This window comes from Terrapene carolina, unplaced genomic scaffold (genome assembly GCF_002925995.2).
Source record: "Terrapene carolina triunguis isolate 2854851 unplaced genomic scaffold, T_m_triunguis-2.0 Scaffold714, whole genome shotgun sequence".
NCBI lineage: Eukaryota > Metazoa > Chordata > Testudines > Emydidae > Terrapene > Terrapene triunguis.
In genome coordinates, this window is record NW_020665065.1 from 4,694,031 (window position 1) to 4,706,968 (window position 12,938).

At 48.5% G+C, this 12,938-nt stretch overlaps 1 protein-coding gene across 1 annotated transcript in view; it reads right to left on the reverse strand.

Annotated features, from left to right (window-relative positions):
* The window catches only part of TNFRSF14 (TNF receptor superfamily member 14), a 16,802-nt gene extending 6,726 nt beyond the window's left edge, over window positions 1-10,076 (reverse strand). Inside the window, exons 1-3 of the mRNA XM_026660104.2 lie at window positions 9,785-10,076; window positions 2,507-2,612; window positions 755-903 (exon numbers count right to left, since the gene is read on the reverse strand). Coding sequence (XP_026515889.1) covers window positions 755-903; window positions 2,507-2,612; window positions 9,785-9,793 — 264 coding nt within the window. The 5' untranslated portion in view covers window positions 9,794-10,076. The remainder of the gene's footprint in view (window positions 1-754; window positions 904-2,506; window positions 2,613-9,784) is intronic.
* Window positions 10,077-12,938: the final 2,862 nt, after the last annotated feature.

The window sequence follows — 12,938 nt, forward strand, 5'->3', positions numbered from 1 at the left end:
TGGAGAATCAGGCTCCCAGTAGCCACATATAAAGGACCACAACCTCCAATCCAGCTGGTCACTGGAGGGGCAGTCCACTGTAGTGGGATTTTGGAGTGGTCATAACACCTGCTACACAACCCGTCCTCCTGGCTGCCCAACGGATCCCCATGTGCTGGGACAGCCTTTGGGGCCATAGGCAGCTGATGTAAACTAGAGCAGCCTGCAGGCTGTTCTAATTCATGCTGGTGACCAGGCCCTGATGGCCCCAGGAGCAGAGGAGCACAATGGTTTCTTACTGTCACTCATGTCACTCCCGCCTCCTGAGGTACGTGCGTGTTCCTCAGCCACTGCTCAGGATCTGGGATCTGAAAGGGAAGGTTATAACCTTCCCCGTGTACAATGCAGATTGTGAAGGTGCAGAGCTGCTGCTCTAGGACAAAGGACACCATCTGAAATGTTTGATTATAATTATTGTTTATTGTGTTTGTTCTACTTCTGCAAAATCTAGAGATCCACTTTCCCCCTGAGAAGAATCTCCCGGGATGATTCCAGAGCCCTTAATCAGTGGAAGATGTGCGACTGAAGCCCATGCACTGTGCCAGAAATCTCCACTTCAGTGATTTGCCCAAGATTGCAAGGAACTCAGTAAGAGAACTGTGAGCAAAACCAGGTCTCTTGATTTCCAGTCCTGGGTCCAAACAACTAGGCTGCTTTTGTATATGTGGGCTGGGGGAGACAACTCAGAAAAAAATAATTAAAATCCATCCCCCACCACACACAGACCAGCTTCCTTACCTGCATCGCAGACTTTACATCTCATGCACTCTGTTAGGCCATTGGGATGCTCTGTATATGTGTCGTCCACACAGGGCATGCATGTTGTGCTGCTACTTGGTTTACAATGTTTGACCACCCTGCTCCCTAAAGCAAACAAAACAATTAGCGCCTGTGTAAACCAGGCTAATATATTTAATGCATTAATACAGAGATTGTAAAAGCAGGTAAGTGTGCATGACAAATGCACACACTATGTGTGTGGATTTTACAGGTTGCACACACCACCGCTAGAAATAAAAGGTAAACGTCTCAGAACTAGATTGCCAGACCTGAAATCCTCTATTTCTGCACAACACAGGTACAGCACAGACAGAAACAATATCATAACTCACACCCCTCTCTTATCTGTAGTATCCCTAATACAGTCGTGCTTAGACTCTGTGTAACGGACATGGGACCTTTGACAGATGTGTGTGTCCCTACTGTGCCTAGTCAGGATCGTGGCCCTTTAAAAGATGCAGGTCTGAGTACTGTAGTTCCTCCTAGGGGGATGGAGAATCCCCAGTGAAGCAAGTGACTGGAGGGATCATATGACCAGAAAGCGCCAGGGGACTAAGGAAGTCAGGTGACTGCCTGTGGCCAGTCCTATAGGACTATAAGAGGTAGATTGAGAGGTGAGGGGCTGGGGCAGTGCTGGTGTCCACAGCAGCCGTCTGGACAGCTGTCTGGGGCAGGGCAGTGGCTGGGGTGGGACGGGCAGAGGTCCCTGTGCAGAGGAAAGATCAGTAGGATCCCGATACAAGGGGACTGTGAGGGGCTGGGGAAGGGCCAGGAAGGGCTGGGGGATCCCGGATGCAGGGCAAAGGGTGAATACAGTGAGTCCTAATGGGGACAGTGTATTGACTGTTACAGTCAATCCGGGCAGAGATCTGGGTCCTGGGCAGTCAGGCCTAGAGATTGAAACGAGAGTTCAGCCGACCGGTTAGAGCTGGGTCCAGCGGGGCAGAGTCCAGGAACAAGCCAACGGTCAGTACTGGAGTGACAGAAGCCGAGTGCAAGAGCCGGAGGGTAAAGTGGGGTTGTAGTCAGAAGGCCCAGCCAAGGGTCAGAAGCCAAAGGGTTAACCAGAGTCACAGTCAGGAGGCGCAGCCAAGGGTCGGTGGTGGGGGTCCAAAGCCAGGACAGGGCTGGGGTAAGGACTGGACGCCGGCTGGAGCAGGGCTAGGACGGAGCAGGAGCAAGGACTAGACACGGAGCAGGGCAAGCCCAGCTGCAGGCAGGGTGCGCATCGAGCAGCCGCTGTTCTGCTGTGGGTGCCAGGCTGCTAAGCAGGAGTCAGAACTGCTGATCCAGCAGCCACTCCAGAGCTGTGGCTACCCCAAAGCGATGCAACTCGGCTTCCTGGTTCCCCAGCAGCCAAGTTAGTCAAGGGAGCAGGCCAACAGCGCGTCCTACCTGACCTGGTCTCTGAGGAAGAGAGCTGTTATGGAGAAAGTGACTTGCTCAAAGTATCACAGTACGTCTCCTTCTGGATCTCCTGTGTCCCAGGCCACAAGAACCATCCTCTCTATGTCCTCCACTGACAGGTGAGTAACAAGCAATGAGATGTTTACATGGACAGATCTGTGTCCTCACCACCAGTCAGATTCACAGTAACAGAAGCGAGCAAGCTCTCCGGAGGAGACCGGACTATTGGACTCTCTAGGGAAGGGTCTTGATTTTTAAAGAAGCAATCATATATACCTACCAGCACTGCACATGGGACAGCATTCGCCATTTATTTCATATTCGCCTGGGTAGCACTGTAGAGCTTCCGAATGAGGTAGTTGTGTTACCAAGAAAATGACAAAAATCTTTAGGGAAGAAGAGAAGAAAGAGTTTCTGATTCGCATCATGCAGGCTCAATAGCAGACGGGGAGGGGCTGGTAGCACCATGGCACTGATTAGTGCTGTGATGCTTTTGCCTGAACCCTTTGAGTCCCTCAGGTTCAAGGTGGGGATTCAACAGCGACAACACTCCTAGCAAGCTCTTCTCAACCCTGACCTGGATGCAGTGAGTGCTAGTGTATAAGAAGCAGCTTCCATCTCCTCTCTCACACCGCTACAGAGACACCACTGAAATCAACAGGAGTGGGGGGCACTGTTCAGGAAGTGCTCAGCACACTGCAGGATCAGGCCCCTTAAGTGTCTTTTGATGTCTCCTTTGCAGTAGGAAGCAGCGTTCACATACTGCATGTTACTGCAATAACTTCAGTGACCCCACAAGCATGTGCCTCAGTCGTGTCTGGGTATAAGCGTCATGTGCTGAGTTGCTCTCTCCTGACACTGAACAAGGAGCTATTCGAACAAGGAAAACAACAACTTCCCTGCGGCTAGTCAGAGCCTTCCCCAGCCCCATCTGCTTCCCGGTTCCTCCTGCTACAGTTTTAAAGAAACCCTGCACAACCTCACCACGCTCTGTAGCAGACCAAGACAAAGCGACTGAACTAAGGGTGCAGCGGAGAAAGCATATTAAAAATCAGACTGTGAGGAGGCTAGCCTGGAACCTAAAGGTCTTTTCTGCAGCCTCGCAAGACCCAAATGTGATGTCTAAGTGTTGTCAGGAGTTTTGCCATTTATTTCAATAGGACTTGAGAGGATCAGCTTCTGACCAGTAGTTGTGACGCAATTCTCCAAGAAGGGCCATATTTTGGGAGTTTACTGTGCCCACGCTACATACACCAATATCAGAGATCATCTGAAAGTTTATTTCATGTATGTTTAGCTGGGGTATGATGTGGAGCTGGTAAATGGTGCTGTAAGCCGGCAGACGAGGTGAAACAATGGTACCAAAATGAGAAAGTGTCACTTTTTCCACAGTTCCAGACACACTGCAACATGACTGTGACTACAGTGTTTAATCATAGAATCATAGACTTAATGGTCCCCTCTGACCTTAATGATCATCTAGTCTGACCTCCTGCACTACACAGGCCACAGAATCTCACCCACACACTCCTGTAACAAACCCCTAACCTATGTCTGAGTTATTGAAGTCCTCAAATCGTGGTTTAAAGGCCTCAAGGTGCAGAGAATCCTCCAGCAAGTGACCCGTGCCCACGCGGCAGAGGAAGGCGAAAAACCTCCAGAGCCAAAGCCAATCTGCCCTGGAGGAAAATTCCTTCCCGACCTCAAATATGGTGATCAGCTAAACCCTGAGCATGTGGGCAAGACTCACCAGCCAGACACCCAGGAAAGAATTCTCTGTAGTAACTCAGATCCCACCCCATCTACCATCCCATCACAGGCCACTGGGCATATTTACCGCTAATAATCAAAGATCAATTAATTGCCAAAATTAGGCTATCCCATCATACCATCCCCTCCATAAACTTATCAAGCTTAGTCTTGAAGCCAGACAAGTCTTTTGACCCCACTGCTCCCCTTGGAAGGCTGTTCCAGAACTTCACTCCTCTGATGGTTAGAAACCTTCATCTAATTTCAAGTCTAAACTTCCTAATGTCCAGTTTATATCCATTTGTTCTTGTGTCCACATTGGTACTGAGGTTAAATAATTCCTCTCCCTCCCTGATATTTATCCCTCTGATATATTTATAAAGAGCAATCATATCTTCAGCCTTCTTTTGGTTAGGCTAAACAAGCCAAGCTCTTTGAGTCTCCTTTCATAAGACAGGTTTTCAATTCCTCGGATCATTCTAGTAGCCCTTCTCTGTACCTGTTCCAGTTTGAATTCATCCTTCTTAAACATGGGAGACCAGAACTGCACACAATATTCCAGATGAGGTCTCACCAGTGCCTTATATAACGGTACTAACACCTCCTTATCTTTACTGGAAATACCTCACCTGATGCATTCCAAGACCGCATTAGCTTTTTTAACGGCCATATCACATTGGCGGCTCATAGTCATCATGTGATCAACTAATACTCCAAGGTCCTTCTCCTTCTCTGTTACTTCCAACTGATGCGTCCCCAATTTATAACCAAAATTCTTGTTATTAATCCCTAAATGCATGACCTTGCACTTTTCACTATTAAATTTCATTCTATTATTATTACTCCAGTTTACAAGGTCATCCAGATCTTCCTGTATGATATCCCGGTCCTTCTCTGTATTGGCAATACTTCCCAGATTTGTGTCATCCGCAAACTTTATTAGCACATTCCCACTTTTTGTGCCAAGGTCAGTAATAAAAAGATTAAACAAGATTGGTCTCAAAACCGATCCCTGAGGAACTTCACTAGTAACCTCCTTCCAGCCTGACAGTTCACCTTTCAGTATGACCCGTGTTTACTATTTAAGCTAATTTCAACTCCTTAATTTGATGGCTATTGGTCAAAGCTACCAAAGGAGAACGTATTACAAGATTTTTATTGGCTTTGCATGGGCAAGTTTTGTTTTTTTCCAGAAATGATTAAGCTGTTTAGCATATGGCAAAAATGGCAAATATCACCATTTTCCAATGTACTGACATGAAATCTTTTCACATGGCACATTCTTAATTGTCAATGTATTTCACAAGTGATTATAATAGCTGTCTGTATTTTGAATTGAAATTTACTGATTAGATCAGTCTCACATTGGTCACAGGCTGACCACTACTAGCAGTATACAGGTAAGATTAGAAAAACGACTATGGTTCTGCAATTTCATTCCATGCACAGCATGGGCAAGGCAAGTCTTCCCTTGTTCTATGCAACACAATACCATTAACTGATGCTATCCAAGCTGCTAGTCATGTGAAGCAGGAACTTAAGTCATCCAAGTGTTTTGTAGATGTTCTTCTGGCAAATGAGCTTGATGAACAGCTTTCAAATGAACAAATGGTTTTGTATAATGCTGCTCCAATCCTTCGGTCTGAAACAGCCAAAATAAAAGCCGCACAATATTACCCTAAGCCAAGTCATTGTAGCTTACAGAGGTCAGCTACTTTGGGGCCCACTTGGTGCTGGAGTTTGTCCTTTGGCTGACTGATAAAGAGGTATGTAATTCAGCCAACAATAAGTATCATCCTTCAGAAGATATTCAAAGAAGTTGCCTCTCAATTGCAGACTGCGCAGTATTCATCTGTTCCCAAATTATCACAACACTAAATCCATGAGCTAAGAGCATGCAACAAAGGAACCACAGTGTACATCAGAGATGCCATGGCTGTCATGCAAATGATGGCTGGAGACAAACTCCGCCCACTCAATGAATTGGCTGCTGAGTACTTGAGGCAGGTAACTCTATGAAACTGCAGAAAGACGACATTGGACAGGATCTAAGGCTGGATGCAAGAAATACCAGCTGATTGGTGGATGCCCTGGGCCTCCACAGGAAAAGTTTCTAACCGTGGCATCCAACAAGTTGTGACTTGTAAAATTCTCTGTGAATATACGGCTCAAGATGCACCTGCGAGTGTAGGAACCCACCCAACACAAACACTCCTTCTTGCTGGAGGCATTTCCAATGATGAAATAGCAAAGTCCATGACCAGTGGAGGCGTTGAAGGAGCCCAAGACTCATACAGTGCTCAAGAGGAAGCAGACACAAGGATGATCTACCTGCTCTACGTGCTAATATGGCTTTTCTGTCTCTTGGTGTCCAAGGAACCATAGTAATTAGATCACCTTATACAGATGTTTTGCTCATGGGTGTTGAATATCAAAGACAGGGAAAGGCTAAGCCCACCCAAACTGCCTGCGTGGCCCCGCCCACACTCCACCCCCAGGTCCCCTCCTGCTTCCCGCCGCGCTCTGCTGCGGCTCTTCCTTCCCATGTGGCTGGGGCCCCGGGCCAGTGGTACCAGAACCGGGGGACCAGGAGGCCATAGTCCTCCCACTTTTGGAAAGTGGGGAAGCCTGGGAAGTGGTGGTGAGCTGCAGTGGACCCTCCACCAGCCTGGGGTGCAGAGGGCTGAGAGCAGCCACCACCCAGGTCCCCCGGCCGCCCGGGGCAGGAGGGTCCGCGACTCCACGCTGGTTCCCCACAGTTGCCCACACGGCAATCCCTGACCCGACCAGAGGGGCCGGAGGCTGGGGCCTCGAGAGCTGCAGCCCGGCCACGGTGAGGAGCCGCAGACCCTCCACCTGTACCGGGGAGTGGGGACACAGGCCGGGTGCTCCTCAGGCCCCCCGCACCGCGGGCAGATAGAGGGGTCCACTGCGGATCCCCACAGCTGCCCGCCCTGCTCTTATCATGGCCGGGCTGTGGATCCGAGGCCTCCCCACACCCAGAGCTGGGTTGGGGAGAGCTGCACGGGCAGCTGTGGGGAGCCTGGGTCCTTCCACCTGCCCTGGGCTAGGGGCCCAGGACATGGGCAAGGGGCTGCTTTCACCTCCACCTCGGGCAAGGTCCCCTGCCTCCTCCCAGACTTTTGGGAGGGCTCCGGCGCCCTTGCCCTTGGCTGGGGCTACTAGGGGCTGGCCCATAGCCAGGAACTCTGGGCAGCTGGAGCCGGTGTTTACATCTCCCGCCCACCCAGCGCTCCAGGACTGGGGACCCTGCTGCCTGCCCACAGCTCAGGGGCTTGGGCTGGGGACCTCGCTGCCTGCCTACCGCTCTGGGGATGGGGGGGGGGCGCTCCGGCGGCCTGGGGGACTGGTGGGGGGCCTCTGGGCTCCGGCCGGGGAAGGGGGGCAGGACGGGCAGGGCCCCAGGCAGAAGGGGCAGGGGGGCCAGGGACTAGCCTCCCCGAGCCGCGGTTCACCCACCACCCATGGTTTTGCTCCTTGCTGCTCACTATTTTCCAAAAATGGAACACACAGACAACACGTGCATTGAAACAGGCACCATTACCAGCAAAACTGCCCAGAGTCGCTTCAGACCTGTGCATGCGATTTGTGACACACATATTCCTGACTTCTGAGATATACCTCCTGCTGTCCACACAGTAACAAGATGTGTCACTGTGTCATCCCTATTTAGTATGGGGAGGGGGGGGAAATCTGTGTTTAATGTTATCAAAACAAAGGGCGCTTACCACTTCAAAGGTCTTGCCAAACTGGGAGAGAGTGATGGACAAGCTGCAAATTCTGCAGCAAGGAAATTGGTAGCAGTGCTGTTTGACCAGCATGAGAAAGAAAAAGGAGACCCACGAAGAACTGAATTGCTTGTATCTCAATCTACCCATCAAAAAGGACAAGTCACTGGCCAAACTCCCACCATAAGAAGAGAGTTTTGAAGAGTGTGTCAAAAGAGCATCTTGACAAACAAAGATTTGGATGTCTTCTCCCAACCAGATATCAGCTCACCATTGCAATGTGGATGAAAAAATGTGGATGATGAACTACTTGCTGTATTCTTCAAGGGCCAAATGGCATCTGATCTTCGACATGACTTTATCTGTGCCTGTACCAGTACCAGTAGGGGTTGTTGAACAGTTAACTGTGTCTGTAGTCAGAACAATCTTCCCTGGACAGAATTGTGTACAAGCCAAGGCAAGGAAGACTTTGGTAGTGCAAGCACATTCAATGGAGATCATAATGATGAACAAGATGATAATGATGTTGACTAGAAATGTTACCAGCACTATTACTTTTCCATGATACTTATACAAGTTTATTATCATATTTTGTTTTACCCTTTAGGATATTGCTGTGATGCTTTGAGGTCACAAAGAAATCCAATTTTATCTCTTGAAATAATACACAGAGTCATTCAAGTAGCAGAAACAAATGCAAATTTCAAAGTGGTCATTTTAACGTGTTGATGGTGTCACTGCTTATCCCCATATCTGTGGTAACAGCACCACTTGACAGCTCCACATCATACCTCATCTTAAAGTAGACATACAAAGCTTTCACATGATGTATGAAGTGTATTTGTATAGAGAGACTGCATTAAGATGACCAAATTGGTGGTGTCTGCTGTTAGCCTATCAGCCCCCTACATCGCCATTTCCTCACTACCACTCTCCACATTCTGGGTCAAACTCTGCTCTCATTTAAACCTGGAATAGTTCTACTGACATTAGTCTCGCTAGAATCCAGCCTTTACAGCCCTGGGACATGATCCTCCATCCCTGACTCATGGGAGTGCTCAGCTCAGTTTGGGTCTAATCACGTGTATCACAGTGATGGGGTTGGATTAATAGACTGTGGCCTTTGACATTTCAGCTAAAGCCGCTTTCTGTTATGATTTTTCTAAATCCAGAAGCATGGGGGATACCCTGTTAGCCACTTGGAAATCATTTTCTTTTTTTTCCCAGTATATTCTCTTTCCCTTTTACCCATGGTGTGTTTCGCTCGCTACTTGGAATTCAATTGAACTTAGCACCAGTTCCAGTTTACACTATGACACCCAAAATGGAAGGACTGAAATATGATTGGCCATGGAAAGCCCCAAACTGAGACCCAGCAGCAAAACTTCCGAGTGGGCCAAGCGTTATTCCCTGTGCTGGCCTGTCCCTCTGGTCCATACAACAGTGGACACCCTGGGAGGAAACGGCAGATACAAAACAACAAACTATGGGGGTAGAGCAGCAGCGGATTCAATACAACGCACCACAACGAGCTACTGTCCATTTAGAATCCTCAAACATTTCCCCATTCAAAGGGCAACTTTGGGGGTAAGTTTGTTTGTTTTTTTAAAATCAGTGTCCGTTAATAAAAAGTCAATCCACTTAGACCCACCAGGCTCCAGGCTGAGTATCAGCTGATGAGAACAAACCAAAAATTTCCCAGCGGAATTTTTTTCCTACTAAATGAAGGAGGAAAAGTTATATTTTCAATATTCATTTTTGTTGTTCTTTGCTGTTTCCACCAGATGGAGCCCAACAGCTTCTAAAATGCAGAGAGATTTTCTCGAACAAGGAATAAACCACCTCAAACTCCGCACCGTGTAGTTTGCGTTAGTAAAACGGATAAATGTAAAATATTCGGCTTCCTGGGATCTTCTTATTAGTCACAGAAGATTCCCACAATCCCTCCCCTACCCCCACCCATGCACCCCCAAACCTCCCCCAGTGTCTCTGCCGGGTTTGCTGGGCAGGGCCGATCTGTTGGCTCCATTTTATTTCATGAACTTTCGGGATCCACTTACCCGGAGCATGGTCCTGAGAACAGACCGCAGTGTGTCTGCTTCTGCCCCCCGCTGGGCATTGAGTCTCTGACCTCTACAGCTCAGCGCGGCCTCCAGGTCCCGATCAGTGACAAGCTGCGGGCCTTAGCGAGCCTGGTGCCACCGCCCTGTCCTGGGGTGTCCGCCCCATGGATCCCCCGCGCCCTTCTCCGGGAGCTCCCGGCCCGCTAGCAGGACACAAGCCCAAAGTCCTGCTCCGGCTCAGGCTCTAATCCAGGCCCGACGGCCCCGCAGCAGCAGCCAAGAGACAGCTCAGAACCTACACCAGCTCGAAAAAGTGAAAGTGAAAGATGCAAGCAGGCGGGGACTTTCCTAGTAGGCTGGTCTTTAGGGTTATATTGTTTATTGTTATACGGAGAGAGACACTTAAGGTAAACCCAGGGTATAGTGGGCACATAGTGTTGACCCTGGAGGGGTCACATAGAGGTAAAAACTACCTGTGCCATGGCTACATTGGGATTTTAAATCCAGATAATTCTCTCCATGTAAAAACATACCTGTTTTCCCCCGGTGAAGACACAGCTATGTCATGTTATAACCCCTCTCTTATTGTGTGTGTCTCTGCCCCAGGTCAGCGTGGCAAACGCTAGAGCCAGGTCTAGCTGAGAGATTCTTGCCGGTCTAGCTATGTCGGTCAGGGTGTGGTGTGATCTCTGACCAGCAAAGCCCCCAGTACAGATGCAGTTATAGAGGCAGAACAGCATTTGCCAGTACAGCTTGTTTTCCGGGGGTGGGATTGGGAATAAGCTGTACAGGTAAAATCACAGTGTTGCCAATAGAAGTTGTCTCCCCATCAGGAGTGCAGTGCCAGTATATCTACACCGCTAAAGCACTCCTAGCCAAAGGCTACATCTACACTGCAAAAACCAACGCTGTGGCAGGGGGTGCTGGCAGGGTGTTGGGGTCAGGGTGCTGCTGACCCAAAACTGAACAGCCACAAGACACCCAGCATTACAAGGCAGATGTTGACTGAGCCCCTTGCTGGCCTGGGTGAACCCCAGAGCATCTCAGCAGCAATCAGCATGTTCTTCTAAATTTCTTGCGGGGGCGGGGGGAAGGAGGGTTGGTTAAATGGAAAGACAAGGGAAGGGGGTGAGGGAGACAGGGCAGGTAGGAGAAGAGAAGAGGAGCAGGTGTGGAGCAGGGGAGACTTAGGTTGTAATGCAGACAGAATTTGTGTTGCTCAGGTATGTGAATAAACCACCCCCCTGAGCGACATAAGTTACACTGACATAAGCACTCGTGTGCACAGCACTATGTCGGCGGGACACGTAGCTTCTGCCGCTCGCGGAGGTGGTTTTATTATGCCAACGGGAGAACGTTGGGAGAACTGGGACGGGCTACCCTGAAAATGCCACACTCAGGGCAGACTGCAAGAAATAGGGCAGACAATCCCCAAGCTAGCGGTTATTTCTATAATTAGATTCACCAAGCCAGTGACACAAATAGCTTCAGCAGTACCACTCTGGTTAACCAGAAGCCCAATACAGTCCCCCTTAGGCCTTCCAGCCCTTGGCTCCCAGCCAGATAAACAGGTCTAATATGGTGAAAACCTAATTCATTATATGTGAGGTTTTTACTAATCCCAGAGGATCAGACATATACCCCTCAGGTCAATACAAAACTCAGATCTTACCCAAATATCACACTGTCAGTCAATCCTTAGTAAACTATTGAAAGATTTATTAATAAAAGAAAAGAACAGAGTTACAAATGGTTAAGGAACCATATACCTACAAGTGATTGCAAAGTCCTTCTATCAGGACTTTGTAGCAGAGATGGAATAAACTGCTGGTTTGCAAAAGAATCTCTGGAATCACCCAAAGAGATTGGGGGTCATCAGTCCTTCTTCAGAGCTTCCTTGTTAGAAATCCAGTCCAGAGAAATGAAGCAGGAAATGAAGACAAAATGGAGATGACTCAGGGGTCTTTTATATCCTCTGCCACGTGCTTGGAATTTTACTGTCCCAAACAAAGCCCAGAGCCCGTTTGTGGAAAGTTACTGACCCAAGCTGGAGTCCAGAGTCGCATATCACATGTCCTTACACAGTTTGCTGACTCACCGCGGGTGACCACTGGCCCTTCCCTGTCTGAAGCATCCTCAGGAAGAACTATCTGGAGGGGATGAGTTTCTTCAATGGCCCCTTGTGAGGGCTGAGTGTCCTTGATGGGCCATCCACACGTAGCTGTGTAGCCTTGATGTAAGTTCTATCGTGGGGGGCGGGGGGTGTCACCCAGCAACACAACACGTGTGTAAGATCCAAGTACACAGCCAATATTCATAACTTCAGATACAAAGTGATACATGCCTATAAACAGATAATCATACTTAGCAAATCAGAACTTTTCCACTTATCAGAGGGGTACCCATGTTAGTCTGTATCCACAAAAACAACGAGGAGTCCAGTATCACCTTAAAGACTAACAGATTTATTTGGGCATAAGCTTTTGTAGATGAAAAACCCACTTCTTAAGATGCATGGAGTGAAATTTACAGAACAGGCATTATTATACTGACACATGAAGAGAGGAGAGTTACCTTACAAGTGGAGAACCAGTGATGACAAGGCCAATTCAGTCAGGGTGGACGTGGTCCACTCCCAATAACTGATGAGGAGGTGTCAATGCCAAGAGAGGGAAAATTGCTTTTGTCGTGAGCCAGCCACTCCCAGTCTCTATTCAAGCCCAAATTGATGGTGTTAAGTTTGCAAATGAATTGTAGCTCTGCAGTTTCTCTTTGAAGTTTGTTTTTGAAGTTTTTGAAGCAACTTTTCCACTGACACCTTACATGATACAAACTGTATAAGATCCATGGAAATTGTGACAGTGGTAACAACAGTGATATAAATGGTCACCGTTCTTATACACAGCATCACATCAGCATAGAACATCTTCACCAGATGCACTGCAGTGCATTGGTACAGCTGCGCCGCTGCAGCGCTGTACGTGTAGACATGGCCTTAGAGGGAACAGATGAAGTCCAGTCAGAACTGTATTAAGCTCTTTGTGGGTTGTTTGCGTCTCTGTCAGCATGCCCAAGGAGCAGCCAGCAATACTCTTGTTTTTTGTGATTTTAGTCAGTTTCACTCTCAGGTTGTTCCTGCTCCTTGAACACT